Source organism: Chelonus insularis, unplaced genomic scaffold, assembly GCF_013357705.1.
Source record: "Chelonus insularis isolate UGA/USDA-ARS -01 unplaced genomic scaffold, ASM1335770v1 contig_326_pilon, whole genome shotgun sequence".
Lineage (NCBI taxonomy): Eukaryota > Metazoa > Arthropoda > Insecta > Hymenoptera > Braconidae > Chelonus > Chelonus insularis.
In genome coordinates this window covers 314955-339018 of record NW_023276496.1, presented here as the reverse complement: position 1 = coordinate 339018, position 24064 = coordinate 314955, and the positions used below count along the sequence as shown (strand labels likewise).

The window sequence follows — 24064 nt, the reverse complement described above, 5'->3', positions numbered from 1 at the left end:
CTTTTCTACCCCTAGACATAAACGAAAATTCATTAGCCGTATGATTGACAATTTTATAGGCGAATTGATTGATTTCACTTTTTATCCAGTGAAACGTATACACAGAAAAAAAAATAAAGCGAAAGATAATCAAGCTCTTCAGGTAAATAGAGCAGTAGTATGGTATAAATTGCACCATACAGACGATAAATAATAAGAAAGAGTAAAGAGACAAAAGTAAAGAATAGCAGAAGACGTGAAAGAAGTGATAAAGCAAGGGTGAGAGTATGTTCTCGCGTACGAGCAGCGAGTAGGGTCAGGTGAGGAGAAAACTCCCGCTCGAGTTCCCACTACCTCCTCCTCCACCTCCTTTATCACATCCTTCTTACTTTCAATGTGTTGGTGTGGAAGAAACGAACGCATGCGCATGCATCAAAATTTTCTTCTCTCACTCGTGCTTACTGCAGCTTTCGCGGTATCTCCGTTTCACCCTCACCCTCTTAACAACCCCAGACTTGGCACTGCTGGCTGGCTCGGTCAATTCTAAACCAGTATGGCGCTACGCGTTCAAACCTGATATTTGTTGTACGATGTACTGCTCCGGGCTACCTATAAATGTGTTGTCGTGAAATTTTGCGCGCGAATCAAGTGTAAAAAGGCCTGGATGAGCTTACTCAAGAATATGCACTTGATATTTCAGAGTGTCTAAACAGATTCCATTAAAAAAAAACTATTTGCAAGTCAGATGTAATTTACTTGGCGATTAAAAGAATGAAAAAAGAGTATGAAAGTTTAGTGAACGCGTGAGCCAGAGGTTCAAGTGCGACCTCGTGCTCATTAGGTTGTAACGGCTGAGTCAACTTATGTGGATCAAGAGTCTCAGTTCAAGTCTCACATCCAGGACCTTTTAAATTATCTGACAGATGTATAAAAGTCTTATTGTATGATTGTTAAAAAGCCGATTGAAATTTGCCGACAATTTGTTTATTTTTTAAGAAATCGTATAATCAGATAACGATGGCGGGTAATTAATTGGAAAATAAATTATTTACCCAAATCAAGTAGCATATGATATAACCACGGTAAATAAACAAGAGTGTGACATGCCCAGATAATTACTATTATTCATTTACCACAAACAACGTTGACCTCCCACGAGGCTTAGTGGTAGCGTCGCGGTGTGTATAACGTTTTTTAAAGCAAGATGGCATGCCCATTCTCACGTGGCTTCGGCCGGACAAAACTCGAAGATGATGAGAGTGAAAGAAGACCTAGTAAAGAAAAAATAAATAGAAATGAAAAGTTCTTGTCATGTAGACAATCATCAGTGCAGATCACGTCTTCGTTGCTAGGAGAAGAGATCGACGATCAAGAAGACACACAGACTCTCAACCTGAAACACCTGAGAGCAGCTGTACTTATTCTCACTAAACCTTCGGTAGGATATTTTTTTTTCTTTTTCCTCAAATCACTTTATTCAATTACAATTCCGAATGTATAATAAGTTTATGAATAAAAGTAATCATCGATTTTATGTAAATGGATTAGACTGAATGATTGTTAAAAGTTTTTGAGTTTATTTATAAGGCGTAGAGATGTATTTTTTTTGTTTAATTTAAAAACTTGGAGTAGGAAAAAGTTTTATTATAGAGCAAAGTGTTAAATATTCAGGTTATATTAAATAAAGCTGGTACTTAAATAATTTACTTAAAAACGTTGGAAAGTTCATAAGAGAGTTGTAATAATACACTCAAATAAATTGAAAAAAAATTATTTGTTATTGTACTTTTAAAAGCATTCATTAAATGCCAGTAATTAATACTCTCTATTTCTCCCAGTCATAATATAATTCAAGTATCATAGATTGCATAATTATTAACAAATAAAATGATACAAGTTTAAATACTGAAAACTAAAAAAAAGACAATCAATTATCACGAGTATTTTCTAACGGTTTTACAAGAGTGTTTATGATATCTACACGAATCCTAAATCTTTATCTTTTAGCTTACGCGGTACGATAAGAGCGTGATAAATTGTAAACTCCTGGTAAATCGATTTCTCCCGTAGCGAGGGTTAAAAAGGTAAAGTATAAGTGGAAATGCCAAGTGATTTTAAACTCGCAATCATACACGTGTCGTCATAGCTTATCCACAAATATAAAATTGATCTGAAATTTTTCATCTGTGCTTTCTGAAAGTTTCTACGTGACACAAAAGCACTCACGTAAATATAAAATGCGGATCGATTGAGGTCAAAGCATGAAAAAGCTTCTCTGAGATGAGAGTGTAACCTTTATAACACATCTAGTGTACTCGTCAACTACATTAATGATAGCTTGAATATTCAATGAGTATCTCTTACTCCGAAATATAAAACAATTGAAACAAGGAATAACGGACCCTTTAAGATGGGATATTTTCATTTAATATGACATAAAACTTAACTACTATTCATCTTGGAAGCATCTTATTCGGAATGTGAAAAAGAGAAACTGAATCGTAACTATAACATTTATTTTTCTACTTTTTATTTGTTTACTTATTTAATATTATTTGATACACATTTAATATAAAGGGAAGCTGACATTTTTCTATTAAAATCTCTTTCTGAAAATAGTTCAATATTTATTTCAATTGATGCCAATTTATTCGAACGTGATCTATATTTTTATTTACATTATTAATAATAATAACGTTCAAAGAGCAGAATAAATATTTTTTGATTTATGAATAATAGAAGTTCAACGGTTTATTTCTATCAATTGATTTATGATTCAATAAAAATAAGAAATGCATTAATATTTTAGAGTCGAAGGCTTCGAGAGTTTTAATTGCACATTAGTTACATTTCTTTGCTTTTATTACCTACTGTATGTTTCTGACATAAAAAGTTGATGAACAAAATTCTTTGTGAAATATTGTTCTATAAAAATTTTTATGAAAGATCTTAAAAATTAGTTACAGTTTAAATAATGTCTTTATTTAGTTTTTATAAAATTCTTTATTGTATTATTGAAGCATAAAAAATAAAAAAATATTATCATAAAGAAATCACTCTAATACCTTTGATAACATTTTTTTATTACATTGTTTTTTCATTTTATATTGTGTGGAAATTAAACTCTCACATTTACCCTATCGCTGAAAATGTATTAAAATATTCAAATAAAAATACACATTAAAAAATATTTCATAAAATACATATGGAGGTTGTTACTACGAGGTAATGTTTATTATTCAATTTTCCAGCATATTTTTTTGTAAAAATAAAAGCTTATGCATTGACATTAATCTTAGTATACAGGATGTCAAATATAACTACATCATTTATCTATAGACTGGAGTTAATTATATTATTAAAATGATAAATATGAGAAAAAGAGTATCCTCATGCAGTATTGCGAAAAGTTAAATATTTTTACTATTAAAGGAAAAAAAATGTACAATATCGACATGATCCGTGGAATGAAAAAGGTTATTGCGAGATGAAGATTTATCTGTTTTAATAAGTAAAAAGATGTAATGGATATAAAAAGCAAATACATTAATTCCGAATTTAAACAAAAGAAGGATTTATATGTTATATTCAACGAATCGTAAGTCGTAATATACAACAATTTTTATGGATTGGCAAACAAAAATATTCACCAAAAAAAAAATAAAGACGGAGAAAATTTATTTCACTTTATAAATTGTGGCTGTTTGACAGAAATAGTAAAAAAGAAAGAAGGAAAAAGTACATTTAATAATAATAAAAAAATAATTGAACGTTCTAAAAGATTCAGTCCTCTTTAATGACATTGTATAGAATGCCGTTGGAATTACCGTTTAAATGACTAGTTCACTTTCAAGGTTTAAGATTCGAAAATCAAATTTCTTTTACATTTATAGGTGAATGTAAGATGCAATTCGTGGGCAACCGTTGGAGATAAAGTAAAGAAAAGGGTTAGGAAAAAACTCACCTCCGTAAAACGAGTCAAGTCTATTGTACTTGTTGAAGTCTTTATATGCCATAGAATAGTGAAAACTCGCTTTGGAAGAACATCATTTTTTGGGAAGTTAAATTTTAGACCAACTTGGAAGAAGTTTACATTGAAACGCATTCATCTCCGTAAAACTCCGATAACGTCTTTTAAATCCGACAAAATACGGAGAGGAAATCTTATTGGATCCCATCGCGATTAAATTACTTTAAAAGGCTGGAAAGTTATTGCATTTACAAAGATACGAATGAAATTAATATGATAGACATTGAAGTCTTCATTTTTGTTTATTTTCAAATTTTTTTTTTTTTGATTCATTTTTATTTACTCAACATCAAGATTTTTTCTGACAAAACTTCGGCTTTTGGTTTTCATTCTCTAAAAATAAATCCGTCCAAACTAACTGATAATTTGAACTTCAGACAAGATAATTAAATTAAATAGTAACTAAATTGTCTCGCGTACTGTTGCTACATTTGAAACAGACAAATTCATACTATAACGGATATATCTTGAGGTTGATTGATGAAGCTTTTTATCTCTTGGTTTAAAAGAAAAAATTTATCCACTAGTAGAGTAATTAATAAAAAAATGTCACTGTTAAAAATGTAATCTATTAATTTCTATACAATTTGTTAGTGTTGTGTCGAAATCCATTTTTTTTATTTATATCTCTATCACGACAATACTAAATAATAAAAAATAAATTGAATTTTAATTGCGAAATAATTTCATCTTGGCGTCAATCTTTGTATAGATTGACACTTGTTGAAATTTTTGACTTTATAGAAATACCAAAACATTAGAGATTATTATTGTTGCCAGATAATCTTATTTTTCAGTTAACCATTTCCGGAGTAATTTCATTGGTATTAACTTATTTAATATTTTGATAAATTACTTGTCACTCTGATTATCTGATAGGAAATTTTACTGGTCAGTTATTATTAAAAAACTGCAAATTACAATATTGAATTACAAAACGATAAAATTCTTTCAATTATGCTTACAAACAAAAATTTTTTTGAACGTTCAGGCTTCAAGGATAAATAAATCAGAACGCCAAGTGCAACCAGTTTGTGTCGGGTGCATTAAAATATACTTGCTATAAATAATATTTCACACCGTGTATGATATGCAAACATTACGGATTAATAAATTTGAGTAACCAATCGCTGAATAAGCTCTCTTTATTTATTATCAATCGTTATATACTAATTTGTTGAAGAAACTTAAACATATTATTTATCATTAATTATCATTAACCATAAATTCAAATTATTATGCTACAAATTATTACCATCCATTAAAATTTTCTCATACCAACTTTGATAAAATATACATTTCATAGCAATTAAAACGAAAATATTTTAAATTGAATGGTGAATGTAATCTTCAGTGTGATAATATGGAAATTAATTAAACTTTGTCAGGATTAGTAATTAATAAAATATTTTAATATTTTGTGTCAGATTAAATTCCAACTTTATCATAGTCGTATTATATGTAAATATCTTCTTTTGTCTGTCCTTAATTAAATCTGTTATTTTCATAAGAATCGAGTTTTCGTATCCTTAGATAGTTAGCAAAACTTAGTTTGGTCGTAGCTAGTCAGGCGTTTTAAGTGCAAAGTTTGTAACATCATTCAAGTTTTCTCATATTCAGTTAGGATAGATGTATTATAGAGCTCAAAATTCCGTGAAAATCGTACTATTTTCAATTGAATCTCGATACAAGTTGAAATAGAAAGAGTTTCTTTCTGTCACATATTTAAAAAAAAAAAAAATATGAATTCAAGGATATAAAGAGAGAAAAATTTGTAGAGCAATATTGTATTTCACATAGCTAATTTTAATAAGATACACATCTTTCAAACGAATGTAACAAGTAGTAATCAAGTTCAAAAGACTTTAAATTGGAATGTACTGCATCGAATATTGCATTATAATATTTTTAACGGGTGACATTTGAAGGATAAAAGAAGCTTTAGTTGTAGCCTTTAAATCTTCTCTTCAAAGATGAATATTCACTGATTTATTTTTAGAGATTTTAAAAAACATTCAATTTTTGAATAAAGATAAAAATTATTCACAAACTATGGTTGAAATTACTTTAATTTTGGTTTATTTTTACCACAGCACTTGTTATGTCTCCGGCTTATTTCCAGACGCTACAGTCATTTTTACGACAAAAATTTTTTCCGTGTAGCTTTGAAATTTTTCTGCTTTTTCCCTTTTTTTAGAACAATCAACGTTTTTCTATTTTCTTTTGCACTGAATTCAGACTTTTCGGGAGAATAGTTTTCCGTGAAATTTTATCAGTTTTTTCTGCGTGGGAAAGGCTAAAGAGATAATAAAAGCTTCGTATTCTGGCAAAATTTTCCGATAAATCTTTCATGATAATTTTTGTAACCATTAGACTAGATAAATATATATTAAAAAAATGAAAGATATTATTTCAATTTTACTAAAATGTACGAGATAAATTTAGATGAGAATTTTGATTAATAATTGAAAATAGACTAACAGAAATTATTGATAACATGTACAGATATTATATATCTGGCTCAATTAAGACAGAAATTCAATTTCAATGGTGGATTACAAGACATGATAAGAGCTTTAATACTCAAATAAATGCGATAGAAACCATCAAGCTGTATGAATATTAGGTTTCACAAACCAACATGTTTCCAAAACTAGTACGAATATTTCCAAGGATTCAACAATAATAAGCAGTTGTGTTGAACATCATGGATGCATAGAAAACAAATATTATTCTCGATTTCTGGAATTCCTTTATTTACTGTCAATATTTGTCTAATATATTTCCAGCTTTTGCTCTGATTGTTTAAAATATTTGATTAGACAGTGCGGAAGAAAATGTATTGTCGTGATGCAAATTCCGACGAATATACAATGTGAAATAACAAAGTACCTACACGGATGAGAAATGAACATTGAATTCAGTAGTGTAACTCGCTTGTAGGCAGACATTTTTACAATAGAGACACTTTCAGAATGGCTCTTTCATAATATTGCTGAGTCGTGAGAGCAGATTCTACTAATTCCTGACCCAGTTGTCAGGTGCGTTCTATACCTACGTAATGGCTTCAACGACATGTCACGATGACGCTCGATCTCGGGCGAGTGAATTTATATTAGTCGGTATATTGATTGTAGCTCAATGTAGGATTAATAATACGTGGAAAATATTAAATTGAGAATCGATAATTAATTCATCACACAGAGTATTATTCATCAGTGTAATTGGATGAGTAACTTGTATTGATAAGTGAAAAATCAAACAATGCACCAAGAGAATTGATAAATTCATGATGCTGAAAAGTTGAAAAACTAACAAATGGGCCAAGGATATTTTTTACATATTTTAAAACTCTAAGGATCGAATGGCGCCATGTCTGGCAATAAAATAGACCGAAAGATTTTGAAATATTTATAGTATTCGGACTAGTATGTACAACATATAAAGTGATAATAAGTACTGTGTTATCTATAAATTCACCATTTTATTTGTTTACGATAATATCATACTTATAATATGAAAGATGAAATAGAGATAAGAATTAATCGAAGTAATACATTCTATTTGATGGCATTTCAATGTACCCTTTTAACGGGTAAGAAAAATAATAGGGTGAGATAACTGTAATTTTAACTGATTAAAATCACTCTACACCTCTATGATATTGTTACTTTTAACCTGGAATACTAAACAGTTGTATATGACAATTGAATTAGATGGATGATTACGGAACTGTTGTGATAACACCATGTTAATCTCGTTATGGATTATCTTAAGTGATTTATAACAATACTATTGTATTTATAAAGCGAATCATACTATAGGGAATAGCATTCGTTATACTTTTATTGCATTCTCATTAAAACACCTAAATAATTTAGTAAACCGTTTTCTGTTTCAATTCGTATGATTCTAAATTAAATCGACAAAAAGGTAGCATAAATTGTAGTTTCAATTAAAATATATCACCCTTATTTTACGTAATGCAGGCTCTTCTGAGTTAGCTAATTTTCTCTATACATTTCTAATGATATCTAAACTAATGAACAGCTGTTTAACTGTATTCCTCTTCAAATAAACCTTCCTGAGAATACATTCAAAATTAAATAGACAAAATAATCGATAATGAAATTATTTTTAGAAAATAACTGAGCATGTAAAGTCTATCTTTCGATGAAAAGAAAAAGTTGAATTGTTGAAAAAAAAAATTTCTTTTAAAAGTTTTCTTTGACTTTTTCAATTATCTTTCAATAATATTAGCTGGAAATAATTTCTTCTTGCTGATTTAATCCATCGACTTCATTCATTATTCTTTTTGCAGAACGAAGTAATAGCTGTCGCCTTGAGTACCCTTTTGAGCAAGAGTGAGCTACCACTGTCGACTTCAACATCTTTGTAAGTCATTTTCTTTTATTTTTCTGTCATATAAGTACTCTTAGTCAATAAATCAGGTAAGACGAATCGACGCTCATTCATTTATTAATGAATATTTTGAAATCTGAAATTATTATTGAGTTTTAAAATTTACTTAAACTTTCATGTTTTCTAATGTTTAAATAACCAAATTAAAAAGTTATTTTGTTGAGGTAAAGTAGCAACTATAACTCATAATTTACAGTCGTAGTAAAATCTAACAAGAACCATATTTAATGTGATTTTTTTCTTATTTTTTTCTCATATTTCGATTAATCGTGTTTACGCTGATAAAGTATATTCCGTCTCTCCAGTTTATCGCGTGATCGGCTTCCCATTTTCAACTCTCATATAAAGTCACGCAAGTATGTAACGATCAATTTTTGATAGTTAGATGGTTATAATCACTGCTCGTTGAAAATATATATAGTTTGTATAAATATTTAATAATAAAGTAGTACATACGTACAATTAAGGTAACAAGCCTAGCAATTTATACCAGTCTCCCAAAATTGCTATATTCATATTTTCTTGCTCTAATTGTGTTGCAGAGAAAAGCTCCTTCACAACGTTGATACTGAAGAGAACTACAATTTGCTAGAAGATATTTATGAGACCTTAAACTACGTTTGCGGTAAGACTTCTGACAGATTCATTTCTCATATTAATTATTTTAGTCGACAAAATCTTCATTTTTGCATAATATTAAGTATGAAATAGATATTTCGATGTTATTTTTAGAGCAATCTATGTTTAACCACTCACTCTTCTCTTTTTAGTTTAAATTTTTTTTAGTCTTCCACTTGAGCAAAAAGCTTCAAAAAATGTTGTAGATTTTTATCCTCATTTACATTTTAAATATTTAAAATGTTACGAAATTTTCACTTCCTAAAGTAAATGAATAAAATTTAAAAAAAATTAATTTTTTAAAATATATTTTTAATTCAAATACTCGTTAAAAATTACTCAATAAATACTTTTAGAAAATTTTGTATGAGATATTTGATATTTTTTTATTAATTTCATTATTGAATTCCAAAATTTAGAGTGAATGGAGATTATCTATTTCAGTACGCCAATTAAAAAATTTAGGAGGAAAAATTCGGCAATTAGCTATTCAAATTGAAATAGAAGTAAAAAAAAAAAAACTAAATTGCCCGAGGCACACCTATTCGAGTATATGAATGAATGAAATAATTAAAACAATTTAGAAAAGTTCGATAAGTAATAACTAATTACGTATAAAAAAATTCATACGTATTTCCTGTTTTTATTATTTTTTTTTCTTTCCTGATAATTGCTTATTAATTTTTTATACTTTATCCCGGAAATAGATCTGAAGCCAATATAAAGCTTGATAAGAAAAAATATTTATGTTGATAAAATGTTGGAAAGTTAAAGAAAACAATAAAAAAGAAATCAGAAATGACAAAAGGGTAACTGTGCCTTGCCTTTTTATGTAGTGAGTTTCTTTGAGCAATAAGAATTCTTCCTCTTTATTATTCTAAGCTGTAGCATGTGAGAAAATAATAATGCTCAGTGACAGAAACAATAGTTTGTATGTGTTCATTTTGTATCTCAATTACACTTAATCTTGTTACACTAATTTACAAATCGAATCAATATTTTTTTAACATTTAGTACATATTTTTTTTTATTTTTGTTTTCATTTATATCCCATTCGAAACATTCTCCTTATTTTGCGATGCTTCTTCAAAGCCGTAACGTGATACAATATCATTTCATCGTCTGGAGTCTTATGCTTTTCAACATGAAACAACAACACTCATAAGTGGATTCGGTTTGCTCTTACTAACAAATATATAGAGTTCACTCGAAAAGAAAAATAAAAAAACTTCAAGTATGTCCAGAACATCAAAATTTTCTGCGATTTCTGCTTCAGATGGCTCTTAAAAAAATAGATAACATTAAGATCTTTAAAAAGAATTTATTAAACTTTCTTTAATTTATCTATAAAATATAACTTGCAAGTATTTCTTTTATTTAATCAAAATTTATGTTTTAGTGGAAACTATATCATTTGTTAAAAGTATCAATCTCTTTGTTACGGTTAAATAATTTTCCGTATATTTAATCAGCACCTGTTTATTTTTTTTTCTTCAAACTGATTTTTATTTACTGAACAATACCGTAATAATCACAGTTATATTTTAAAAGAACTGTTTCGATAGTTTTCTCGGAAAGTTTGAAAAACAAAAAGTCTTAATTGGACAAATAAATAAACTCGTTATATAAACTTAGATGAATAACAAATTGGATAATTATCGAATTAATAGTGTTCTGTTTAATTTTCAGAAAAGCGTGTAATTTTTTGGTGGTGATAAAAAACGAAAAAAATAACGTATTTCCGCAACTAGTTTTTTCCCAATAAAATTGGTTTTTTCGTGTGTGCCATGTCAATGTAGCGACATGAGAAGGCCAAATATGTGTGTGCTTTAACAAGAATTCAAGAGATTTTTCTCTCTCGTTTTTCAAAAAATTTTTTGCTTTTTCTTTTATCAGAACTCTTAGTGGTTTTTATATCTGTAGTTATAAATTACTACAACCTCAGTTCACCAGAGGAACGTCTGACACGATTTTAGTGAGCATTTGCTAACCGTTTTCGGTCCATTTTCGCTGCATTGACTTACAATCTCACAACACACAAGAAGGTTCGAATACCCACTATCTTATCATTCTTATCCCATTTGCAGTAAAAGATGTTGAATGGAGTGTGATATGTCAAAGGAGCCAAGAAGATTATTATCAAGTGATTGTTTTATGTCTCACTCACTTCAAAATGCTAAAAGCTCCATAAGAAAATAAATGTAGTTATTGCTTATATATATTTTCCTCAATAAAAATCATTTTGACTTCAATCAGTTTAAACATCCTCATTAACTTTAATACAAAGTTTAATTCATATATTTATGTTAATTCAGCTAATTTTTATAATAGGTAATTATAGTTTCCAATGAATAGAAAACTCTTGACCATGAAATAAATTTTAACGAGAAGCTCACTCCAGTTATTGATCCCCCATAGTCAGCTGCTATATGAGTCTGGCTTATACTTGACTGTAGACTATAATTTAATTTCCTTACGTGTCAGTTTTCATTTAATATATAGCACCAGACTTGTTTCGAAGAATATGCAAACTGCACTTGACATATCAATTGTTAATTAATAACTTTGGTAAAAAAACTTTAATCGTAAATTTGAAGAGAACTAATTTAATTAATGATGAATAGATAGTTTGCGAGAATTATTAATGGAATATGAAAATGATTTTGTTTGCAGATATTGAAGTAAATGTATTTCTGGACCACTTGGGACAGGAATTAATTTCCACAGCTTGTGTAGGACTACTCGAACGAGCATTTCGATGTCTCGGAAATGACCTGACGGCATTTCTAACGACTCTTGATGGTGTGAATGATGTTGTCCAACATCAGTCTGGAACTAATGCTGAAGCGGAATTCGTATGTATAGCTACTCCGGAAGCTGTCGAGCTTCATTTTACGACTGATCACCCGTCCATTGCTTATCTCCTCGTTGGAAGTCTCAAAGGCATTGCTAGACAATTTTATAATGATAAAGCTGATGTCTACATTCTTCCAGATCCATATAATATCAAGTTCTTCAGGTAATTTTTTATTAATATTCTATAATAAAATTATTACTATCACGATCGCATTGAAAAAATAGAAAAAGATAAAAACTCATTTTAAAACGAATTACAATTGCTCATTCAGCATAATGGAAAATACAGATATTCTAGAGATAAAAAGAATAAAACGTTACTGTATTGTAAAGTATCTGTTCAAGCTTTATGGACACTTTGATCAATTTAAATTCCTAATAAATTTTACTCAATGCTATTCCACTTTATAAAATAGGACAGAGAAGTTAAATTAGTTACAATATTATTCACTACAAGTTTCATTGCTCTTATTAAATTCAGATTACGTACGTATCAGTGAAATCATGATATAATAACCGTCACGCGCCTGATGTTCGTGTTATCCTTTAACGAACATCATTGTACATGATGCATATTAACGATATAAAATGTAGATATAAAAATTGATATGAGTTTTTGGTACGGAAAAATTTTTCATGTATCGTGGTTGACATTTAATTGGCTATAACTTAGAAAATAGAATGAATAATAAATTTCCACTTCCAAGATACACCTAATATTTCATGCATATGAACATGACGATTCAAATCGTACAAGAACTCGTTTCCTCACATTAATCCAATAACTTTTCCATTTTCTTCTTCAATTGGTAGATTGATTTTCGATATACCTTTTTCAGGTATCGGATAACGCCTGAGCGCTACGAACATCTGGGCACGACATACGACGATGACTTAGACGTGGTAACACCGATATCTCATATGTTATCTACAGAAGCAGCAGACTTACGAATGGGCGTTGCAAGTTTTTGTAAAGCATTCCCATGGCATTTTGTCGTTGATAGACAGTTGGAAATTGTCCAGCTTGGTGTTGGATTCATGCGCATTTTTGGACACAATCTCAATAAATATGGTCGTGAGATATCGACCTATTTTGTATTCATTCGACCCCGCGGTGTTACACTTACATTTCATGAGATTTTGAAGCGAGCGAATACGCCATTCGTTCTTACCCTACAAAAGCCACCCGGCACTGATAAATTTCTAGCTGAAGTAAGTCTAGTATAAAATACGTGACCGATGTTCATTTATCTACTACAAGTCGCTAGGAGATAAAATTAATGAACACCTTGAATTAATTACTATCTTTTTATCTAATGTATCAAGATCACGATCTGCTAGAAGTCTTTGTTATTAAATCAAAAAAGGTTTAATGAGAAACCTTAAATTCATACTATCTTCACTAATGATTGTTGACTCTATAAAAGCTTTTCATCTGTCAACTCAAAATTCTTCAATATCATTATTTTTTCTCTGGCAAATCATTTTGAAAAAAATTTGAAAAATTTTTCTCTATTTTTTTTTTTAATATCATTATTATTATTCGTTAAAGTATTTTTATTATTACGTGAACATACTTCTGTTTTTTGCTGCGACCTTTTATGCACAATTATTAAAATACTTTAACTAATAATCGAAATAACGAAGAATAGTTAGATTAATGGAATTCTTGATAATGATTAAAAAATTAATTAAGAAAATTTTTTATATTAAAAAAAAGTGAATGAATAGATAGAATAACAATGAAGCATTGTCAAAATATAATTTTGTAGATAAACTTCTATTTACAGTCAACAGACTATTAATAAATGTCTTTGTGTTTATATAATATAGGGTCTAGAGTTGAAGGGTCAAATGGTACACTGCCCAGAATCAGATTCAATTTTATTTGTGAGTTCTCCATTTCTCAATGGCCTAGAGGGTCTCACAGGACGAGGTCTCTTTATTTCGGACATTCCACTTCATGATGCCACAAGGGATGTCATTCTGGTTGGCGAGCAAGCAAGAGCTCAGGTAACTATGGCATCACAGTATTATACAGAAACATTATCATTCTGATAGTCTAATATAATATCTATAAGGACTTACTAGGCCAAATATAACCTGCGAATACCCTGCAGTAGATTTAATAAAAGATAGTTCTTTTTATTGTAGCCACCCCGAAAAGTTTGAATGGGGATTCAGTCTATTATTCTTGACATTTAATGCTACTTTCTTTTTTCTTTACTATACAGGATGGCTTAAGACGACGTATGGATAAATTGAAAAGTTCTATTGAAGAGGCGAATCGAGCAGTGGATGCTGAAAGAGAAAAGAACGTTAGTCTGCTTCATTTAATTTTCCCACCGGATATAGCTAAACGACTTTGGCTTGGTATGAAATGTCTTAAGTACTCCCTCTCTATTCTTTTTTATATCTTAATAAAATAGATTAAGCTAGTATTTCATTGATTTTTATGATATTCTTCTCTTGTATCTGTTATTCTTTCAACAATCAACGACAAAATTTCCATAATCTTTATCAGATTGATTAGCATGACTGATACTAAATCACAAATGTGATACTTAGCTATTTACGATAGACTATTAAATGTGCTATTTCTCGTTAACGTTCTACAGTAAAATTACACTGATAACTCGATTTTCCACCACAGGTGAAACAATCGAAGCAAAGACCTATCCTGATGTCACGATGCTCTTCAGTGATATAGTTGGCTTCACCGCAATATGCTCTACGACTACCCCGATGATGGTTATCAATATGCTGCAGAATCTCTATGAGCGCTTTGACCAATTCTGTGGTCAATTGGATGTCTACAAGGTAAATTACATATACGCTAAATGAAGTTCATTTATGTAATGGAAATGAAGGATACTCTTATACAAATGAAATTACATGCTCATATCTCAGATGAGCATCGTTTAAATTACAACTCGGAGATTGTAGCATGTAACAAAAACAACTACAAAATTATAATTCTTTTTAGCTTATGTATATTCTTTATCTCATGTTACTTTTAATTACTTTATCATTATAAAAAAATTCATTAGAAGCATGTTAATTGTATTAAATACCTTTAATACAATTTTAATAGTCCTTTGCATTATTACAAGCTTGATGTAATTTACATCCTGATCGATAATATAAGGTCTCGATAGACTAGTGCATCAAATACAATTTCAATATTTAGGTCGGTTGCACTTGACGTCTAATTATGAGCTTGAAGCTCATTATGAATAGAAAAATTTAATCAAGTCATTATTATAATTTTCGGAAAAATTTAATTACGGTAAATAATTAGGAACATCATACGTTGAATATATAATGATATGATGAAATATATTGAAATGTTTCAGGTGGAAACTATTGGTGATGCTTACTGTGTTGCTTGTGGTTTACATAAAAATACCAGCACTCACGCGCAGCAAATTGCTTGGATGGCTTTAAAAATGATACAAACATGCTCTCAACATCTGACACATGAAGGGAAACCCATAAAGGTGAGACGACTCAATTCAGGATTATAATAGTTAAGTTTGCTCGGTAAAAGGCTATAAATTTACAAAGTAATCAGCTCAACTAAAAATAACAGATTATTATAACAGCAATAGGAGTATGTTTGTTTAATTTTGAGCTTGTTCGAAAGTTTTGTTATGTTGTAAGTTTCATTATTTATCACAAAAGTGAAATAAAATTTAAATTAAATTAAAATTTTTATCATAGACATAAACTATAATTCAATAATAAATATCGGAAATTGCTTAATTCCATCAGATGCGGATTGGAATTCATACCGGAATGGTATTGGCTGGAGTCGTGGGTAAAAAAATGCCAAGGTATTGTCTTTTTGGACACAATGTCACTCTCGCTAATAAATTTGAATCAACTAGCGAACCACTTCGTATAAATGTTAGCCCAACAACATATGAGTAAGTGATTTATTGATGCATACAAATTTTAATATTGATAAACGGATATATTGATTTACTTTAAACTAAATTTAGCCATGTTTATTAATTGACATATTAAATAATTGTTAATCATTGAATTTATTTCAGACATCTCATACAAACACCAGGATTCATCTTGGAAGCGCGGACCAAAGATAATCTTCCGAAAGGAATGCCAGCAAATGTACCTGGCACTTGTCATTTTATCAATGGCTATTGTCATCCTGATGTTAATAAATCTGAACCACTAGATGTTCATATTCAAGCAGCTGTAACTGAATTGGGTATTGCCGGTGGCATGTAGATAAATTATATTATATTATGAAATGATATGAATACAATTAAATAAAATAATTATACAACATAGAAGTATGAATCTATCAATTATTTGAATGCACCGTTATGTAAAATAAAATTGAAAAATAAATAAATGAGATAATAAATAAAAATATTATGATGAAAATTCCGATTCATAAACTTTTATTACCACTAAATTTTACTAATAATTTGTACTTACCAAGTACCGTATGAAAATAAACAAAATTGGATTGATTCGAATAATACTGTTTTGTTGATAAAGTTGTCGATGAAATAATGAGTATTTTGCTCAAGAAATCATGCTCATGTATTATCACATAAATACCATTAACAGTAACTAAATATTTAATTACACAGACAAAGAGAAAAAATTATCAAAAACCAAAATTCAAGCGATTTTGTTTGACGCAATACAACTAAAGAATACTGCGAAATTTTATTTACCAGCAAGCGACACCATTCGTTAAAAAAACAAACTATAATAATATATAAATGCAACTAATGAATGGATATGTAGGAATCTTTTATACTATTATTGAACTACTTGCCAACTGATGTTACTTGTGAGCTAGTTTACTAACAGAAACGCTCAAACTCCAATCACGTATCTTCTACTTTACCGATTTGACCGTTTTTTTCATTGAGACGCTCGTACAAAAGCTCATCATTTTATTCTCTTATATTATATTATATTTCTCTTTCTAAAAATTGTTCTATATAATTCTTTTTATGTCAGATCTAATTCTAACCACATTTACTTTAATTCAATTTATATTAAGCCATAATTCATTTTGAACTTTCTAAAAAATTCAGGCATTTATTTATCACCCGGTTTTTCCTTACATTTTTACAAATGTCTACCAAACATTAATGAATGTAAGTACACAAATTATGTTAATTTTATTCATTATCTTCTTGAAAAAGTATTTTTATGAAGAAAAAGACATTAATCACATATTATCTTTGACTTTGACTTTCAGTTTTTTCCACTCTTTTATTCATTAAAAATATATAAATATATATTTTGGTTAAAATAAGAGCATTTTTTTGTAACAAAATGTCTAAAGACTTTTGTGCCTACTGAAAAATTTTCATTTATATGTACAAAACATTGTTTTAGAATGAAAAAATATAAGAAATAAACACCGGAGGCTATCTTGAACAAAAAACTATAGTTAGAAGATCACAAGGCCATTTTTCCAGTGCTCAGATTGCAGGGTTTGATAAATACATATACTAGTGTAGCAAGCATAGGTTTATGTGCTGTGCCTTTTTCTGTTCCTTACATATTTTTTTATCGAAGTTCTCATGTTCACGTGCAAGAGACACGAAGCCGATCTTACTCGTCCTCGAGGCAAGAGAAAAAATTAAACATTGGACCCGGAAGTTACAGCGTGTAATCAAACGACACAGCAAATACGGTGAAACGGAAGATAACTAAACATGCTACAAACAAACTCAAAAGAAACGCAAAGGAGTCACCAAACAATTATGCTGTTTTATTCAAGAATATGTTTTCTCTATAATCTTTAAAGTATATGTTATCATCAACTTCTATTTTTCTGAAAGTAAATAAGTAAACACTCTGGTAAGTTTGAACATGAACTATCGATTTTGCTAGCCTCTGATAAAATATTTCCCAGTTTTATATGACAATGTTAGATTAATGTGTATAATTAAAATTTTAGAGAGGTGTTGAATGATATGTCAATATTGTTGATGAAATTATGTGCTGGAGATTTCTTAGTCATCCTTGATTGCAGTTCAAACTTTCAGATGAAGTTGATTTTTTCATTATAAGATTAACTTCTTTTTTATGGTTTATAAATCATTAATAAATATTATAATTTATGCGATGAGTACCTACCGCAAAGATGAAAGAATATTTCAATTCGAAGAGACGCTAAATTTGAAATTTTCGATACTAACAGTAGTAAATTATTCTCGAATATTATTCATGATTTGCATCAAATATATACATTCTGAGAATAATCCAATCAAAAACTGCAAATCAGTGAAAACTTTTCCTATTTTCAACGGTAACTAATTCAACTAGCAATACATTTATATCTGGAAATGAGGAGCTTCTTTCATACTTTGAGACTAAACCTTCCTATTTAATTTGAGTAAGTATGTTATTCCACCTCAATAATATTTAAACATAAATTATTGATTACAAAAACATGTTATTTTTTTTTAAATCAAAGTACTAATTGACATGGTAACTTTTCGAACTTTTACATTTTTAATCGAACTTTTTTAAATATTTTGACAGTTTTTTTACATAGTAATTAATTTAATCAAGAATCTCTATTAAAATAATTTTCTGCTATTTATCCAGATAAAACTAATTCACTGATAGTGCACTCTATTTAACTCTTAGCATTATTATATCACTTCATATCAATAGAATTTTGAATGATATTTTTTGTAACAGTTATCATATTTTTTATAAAAAGAGATTTATCAATTATATTATTTACGAGCTTATGAAACTTACAATACCTATGATTTTATTGTTTAAAAATATTGTTTAATCCGTAAATATTGAAAATTAAACTCTATAATCCGATCCTATTAATAATTCAATCAATTATCATTTTGTACATAGTTAATTCCAACTTTTAACAATAAATTACTCTTACCACGTTTTTCAAAAATATTCTTCTCTCATATTAAAGAGAATGTACTGACAATCTATTGATGTCTTCAATGCAATTCTTTTTTATAATATTGATGTTTTACTTTTATAGCCTGGGTTCTTCACAACATCGTCGATGTCTTATCTTGTCTTGCCTATGAGACAGAAACAGGACAACCTTAAAAAATTACCAGACGTACTTCCACGTACAAAACTTTTATTAAATGTTTTCTAATTTATTTTCCTGTCTACTGAAGACTATACGTGAGCAAAAGATGTTCATCTTGTAGGTATTCTTTAGTATTATTTTTCTAACGTAGCATAGATTTTTAGCATATTTGTACATATATGCATTACTTTTTTTCTCATTTGTTTTTTCGTCATTTTTACCATTCATAGTTGGATTATAATGAATCTTCATTAACTTTATCAGATAAAAGTTATATTAAAAGCATTTCTATTTCCCCACTTTTATACACTTAACAGGTATATTGATATTTGTACAGAAAGATCCAATAAACGCTTCTTATTGTACGGTGTAGCATCATTAACACTAGATTATTAATGAACCGTTCTAACGAAGACAAGCGCTACCGAATAATAAATAATCATTATAGTAGAATACGAGTTGATCCAATCGATAATTCAACTTCGGCGCATACGATAACGAAAGAATGAATCTAATATATGCAAAAATTAAATATAAATCAAATTTTAAATTAATATAAATTATTGAAATATTTTTAACTTGAATCATACATTTAAAATGATAAACACCGCGAAGGTAAATATTTTAAAATACCAAAATCAATATTTAAATTTATTTTATTGTTTAATCATTAAATATCGAGCATTTAACTTATATCACGCAGTGGTTGAGTTTTTACATTTATTGGCTTCTTGCAGATATGCTATCTGGATGCTAGGCAATAGGAAAGTGAGATGGAAAGCGTGAAGCCATGGAATTGGTTCCGCTCAGAGGATTTCGCCAAACTCGCCGCAAAAGTTACGTTCAAGGTGGGTGTAAAGAACGAAAAAAGTGGAAGGAAATAGGTCCTCTTATTTTTCTTTCACTTCCTTTCTTCTTCTTTTAACAACTTTTCTTTCTTCATCTTTGTCGTGTTCAGTGAGGTGTGGTTCTAACGTAGATTTCGTGGGTGTTACAGGTTTCACATTTGTCTTGAAGTGAACGAACGTGCACTGCAAAAACTCATGGCAGTGAGTCAGGAGGTGACGCTGAGATTGAGATGTTGAGAAGCATTGGAGATACTATAGAATGCCAGCAATGCAAGTCATACTTTTCGATTGAACATCTCATTCCATATTCGCTGAGCTAAAATATATTTTGCATTTTTACATTTCAAAGGTATATATTTATATTTTTATATACGAATACAATAAATGAACTGTAGAAAATAGCATTGCTGCACAGAAAAAATATCAATGGAGTAAAAGTAGATAAATACATTTGGCAATGGCCTGATCTAGAATATTTGCCAATATTTTATATAGCTCACTTTTTTACATACATATATAAACTTTTTTATTTATTTATTTTTAGCTTGTTTGTGGTAGCTGTGTCATCTAAAACACAATAAAATGCTAATAAAGTAAATAACGCGGAAGCAAAACTAATACTAAGTGTAATTTGAAGCCCGCATATATGGTTATACACTGAGTATATTTAGTTGAATGTCAAAGGATTTGATTACTCCTATTTTCTTCTATTCTTCTGTATCTCCATCTCGCTTCTCGTTTTCTCCACTAAATTGAATAATAGCTAATGAGGATGAAAGGGAGTTGAATGACAGAACAGATAGCCAAAGGGGTAGTCCAATCTCCCGCTGATGTGATTCTCGACGAATGGTTCATTAACATGTGCTTTTGGTGAATGATGAGAAACAAACGTGAGATAATCTTGGTGTTGATCGATACTTATGGACAATTGTCATAATATGTAATCAAAATTATGGTAATTTGTTTTACATTTTACGCCACTGTTTTGTCTTACGCACTAAAGTGGTGCATAATTCTAATTTTCTATCTCAATTATCAAAGTAATTTCGTAATTAAATTATTATGAAAAACTAATTATTCATCTGGATTTAATTGTGAAATTCACCGTTACATTCTAGGATTTATTCAAATTTCAATAATTCTTCAATACAATTGGACATTTGAATATTATTTTTAATTTAAAATATTGAGATCTAAATTAATTAATGATAACTTTTCACAATTAGATTAAGTGAAATGTCTACTGTTTTAAATTTATTTTTTACTTACAGGAATTTAAAATAATAAGATTTTTTTATGCGTATTAAATATTCAGCTTTGTTGAAGCAAGAGAAAAAACTACTAAAGAAATTTAATTAGAACTTCTGCATACAATCTTAATGTAACTGAATACATTTTTTTTAATTTGCATCATCACCAACCGTACATGACTTTTTTATATTATCGACCAGCTCTAATGAAAGGGTGTATCAACTGAACAGTTAAGCTACTATCAAAAGTGGAATAATCTAAGGATTAAATAATAGTTTTCACTACGAAGGAGGGTGTATGAATGAATAAAACTAAATGAAATCCTTCCTGGTTCGTCCTTTGTGAATCACAACTAAAGCATGATTGTAAATACCTCTCATTATTCTTGTGTGCTTCAAATTTATACGAGCGTCTCGGCGTCTCTTATATTTGTCGCACGACATTAAGAGTGTACGAGGGGGAGTCCAGGAATTCAATACATTTTATTGTCGGCACTTGCCGTCACATAGATAAAAAGAGAGATTCTCTTTCGTTGTGATAGGTCACATAAGTTCATGAGGGAGTCGGAAATTGCGCCAACACATAAAAATATCAAGATATTGATAGCACAACAGACAATATGAATTACTGCCATGCGAATAAAAAAAGTTCAATCTTATTATTGCGATGGAAACTGATGTATTATTTCTTTAATTGGAAATGTTTTACACAAAAAAAATAGTTAATAATTCTATTACTGGTTTTGTTATTTTTCAGGTGAAGTATCATTTGAAAAATACAGTCTTGAATTAATTATTAATTGAAAATTTAAAGTATACAGTATATTTACGATGGATATTAAAAAAACATTGAACTGTTCTAATTTCATGAAAATACAGATGACCTTAATTGAATAGAACGTACAAATAGTGCTTTTAACATTCTCTGATAATAAGGTGATAAAATATAGCTGTAAATTTAACGTGAACGCATATCAAACTTTAAGTACATTTAGAAATATGGGTTTTAACAAGATTATTAAGAAAGAAAAAATGAAAAATTGTTAATAATATGTACAATTTATTTAAATTTATGTAGTTGATTATGACCTTTTTATTTTCTCAGAAATCAAATAAAATTGAGAATAATTTTTAGTGGAGGTAAAATCTAAAGCGTTACATTTCACGTCTAGAATAATTAACTTTTAGATAAATTATATCCTTTCATTTGGACATCGTGGAAAGTGAATTAAGTACTAACATCAGCAATTTCACTCGTTACTTCGCAAATATACTTTTTAATATTCTTATAGTTTCGTGTTTTTTAGTTGAGAAAGTTTTGTAAATAGAAAAATCCAACTGATAGAGTCACAAATAAAATACAGTTGAGTTTCGACTCGTATTTTTTAACCGAGTATCTCCAGTAATAAAATTTAATCGAGATAATTACGTACCGATAAACAAGTAATGGAAAAAAATTTCATTTAAACACATTAAAACTTGTGCTATAATTTAAAATTTTTTAGTTAATCAAAGACATTTTGTTCTTTCTAAAGTAATTCGTCGCTTTATCGCCGGTAGAGGAAAGCTTTGGGATTAAGATGAGAAATGTAGCCTAGCAAGATAAATGTCAATCGATAAATCCCATTTCGTCTTTCAATCTTCGTAATAACGAGAGAAACTTATCTTTATATACAATAAAAAAAAAACTATTGTTACATTGAATATGAAACATTTAATAAGTTTTGCAAGACTATTTTTAATTTGAAAAATTACTAAAGAAAAAGTTATTCTCAATGAATTCTCTTTGTTTTCAGCATTGAGATGCTGGTGCAATATTGTCTGTATAAGCGTATTTGTAATCAGAGAGACTTTGAGAATACTAGAAAAATGCAAAGGGCAAAGTGGAAAAATATATATGCATGGACTAGTATTGGAGCGTAAAAAAAGAGACAGAAGATGATACATATAAGAAAGAGAGAAAGAAGTATTTACAAACCAAGAAGCAGTAAGCAAAATGACGCTCGGGAAGATTGAAGAATCAACCACCAACAGCGACGGCGCAACAGTCGCATTGCTTCGCCTCGGACAGCTCTTGAACGTCTGGTGTGAATCAGTTCGCCGGAGCCTGTAGCGTGTATTAGTCGCGTTTGTATTCGGTTTTGTGTTTACATAAATGTGACGCGTCTGTAGTCATGTAATTAAGAAAAAGTCGGATGTCTTTAGAATTGATACAATAGCGTTATCACGACTATTCATTTTCATGTTTAATTCTAGTTTGAGTTAAATTCAAGTTTTGTTTAAATAAATCAGTGATCGAAAATGCAATAATTTAACGGAGATATCAATCGATTCATCAGTGAGTGCTTGGAGATTGTATTAGTGCTAATAAACACATAGTTTATGTATTCATGTGGATAAAAGAACAAGTGCCGTGTGTGTAGTGACAATTGTGCGCGAGGATAATTTCAAGAAAAAAATAAGTTTCGTTAGAAAAGACTCAAGATTTTGACTTCGGAGGCACGCGTCCCTAGCCTCAAATATGGATCTTCATGGTGCTTAAGGACGAAAGAGAAGAGGACGCCTTATACGGTGGTAAGTGTCTTATATATTTTTTTATGCAGTCTTCTCCTTTTATTTCGTGAGATCTTTGCTATCTGCTTCTTTTATTCACCTTCTTTGAGCACGTTCATCCCCTCTCCCACTCTTTCGTTTGTCCCTCACCATTCCTTTTCTTCTCCCGCTATTTCTCGTTCTCCATCAACGAGCTCTCATGCAAGGTCGTGAGGGCTAATTCGCTGTTTTTTTCATTTTTACACCATCGTGTGACTTGTTAAATTTACTCAAAATTCAAAGAATTAAATCAACTTCAATTCATATCTTATTATGTTCTATTTATTAAACAGAAGCGAGTTTTTTATTAAAGAAAATCATTAAAATTCGTTGACTAAGCATTTCTGATAAGATTTAAATCTTTTGTTCTAATATTGATTATAAAAAGGTA

At 29.4% G+C, this 24064-nt stretch overlaps 2 protein-coding genes across 5 annotated transcripts in view; both read left to right on the top strand.

Annotated features, from left to right (window-relative positions):
• The first annotated feature begins 538 nt into the window (after positions 1–538).
• On the top strand, positions 539–16221 carry Gycalpha99B (guanylate cyclase 1 soluble subunit alpha 2). Its single transcript, XM_035081703.1, has 11 exons — positions 539–1417; positions 8331–8404; positions 8974–9056; positions 11723–12068; positions 12745–13117; positions 13739–13918; positions 14140–14278; positions 14559–14725; positions 15262–15405; positions 15680–15834; positions 15964–16221. Exons 1-11 carry the CDS (start codon positions 1184–1186, stop codon positions 16157–16159), a joined length of 2091 nt encoding a protein of 696 aa, XP_034937594.1. The 5' UTR covers positions 539–1183; the 3' UTR covers positions 16160–16221.
• Positions 16222–23192: 6971 nt separating this feature from the next.
• The window catches only part of kek5 (kekkon 5), a 114887-nt gene continuing 114015 nt past the window's right edge, over positions 23193–24064 (top strand). For all 4 annotated transcript variants that reach the window (XM_035081695.1, XM_035081696.1, XM_035081697.1 and 1 more), the window contains exon 1: positions 23193–23655. The gene's annotated coding sequence lies outside the window, so the exon portion shown is untranslated. The remainder of the gene's footprint in view (positions 23656–24064) is intronic.

Bases quoted from the DNA above. Each gene is read 5' to 3' on its own strand.
- Gycalpha99B (XM_035081703.1), top strand. From the start codon at position 1,184: ATGGCATGCCCATTCTCACGTGGCTTCGGCCGGACAAAACTCGAAGAT. The intron at 1,418-8,330 runs GTAGGATATTTT...TTCTTTTTGCAG, and splicing joins TTATTCTCACTAAACCTTCG to AACGAAGTAATAGCTGTCGC. The intron at 15,835-15,963 runs GTAAGTGATTTA...AATTTATTTCAG, and splicing joins GTTAGCCCAACAACATATGA to ACATCTCATACAAACACCAG.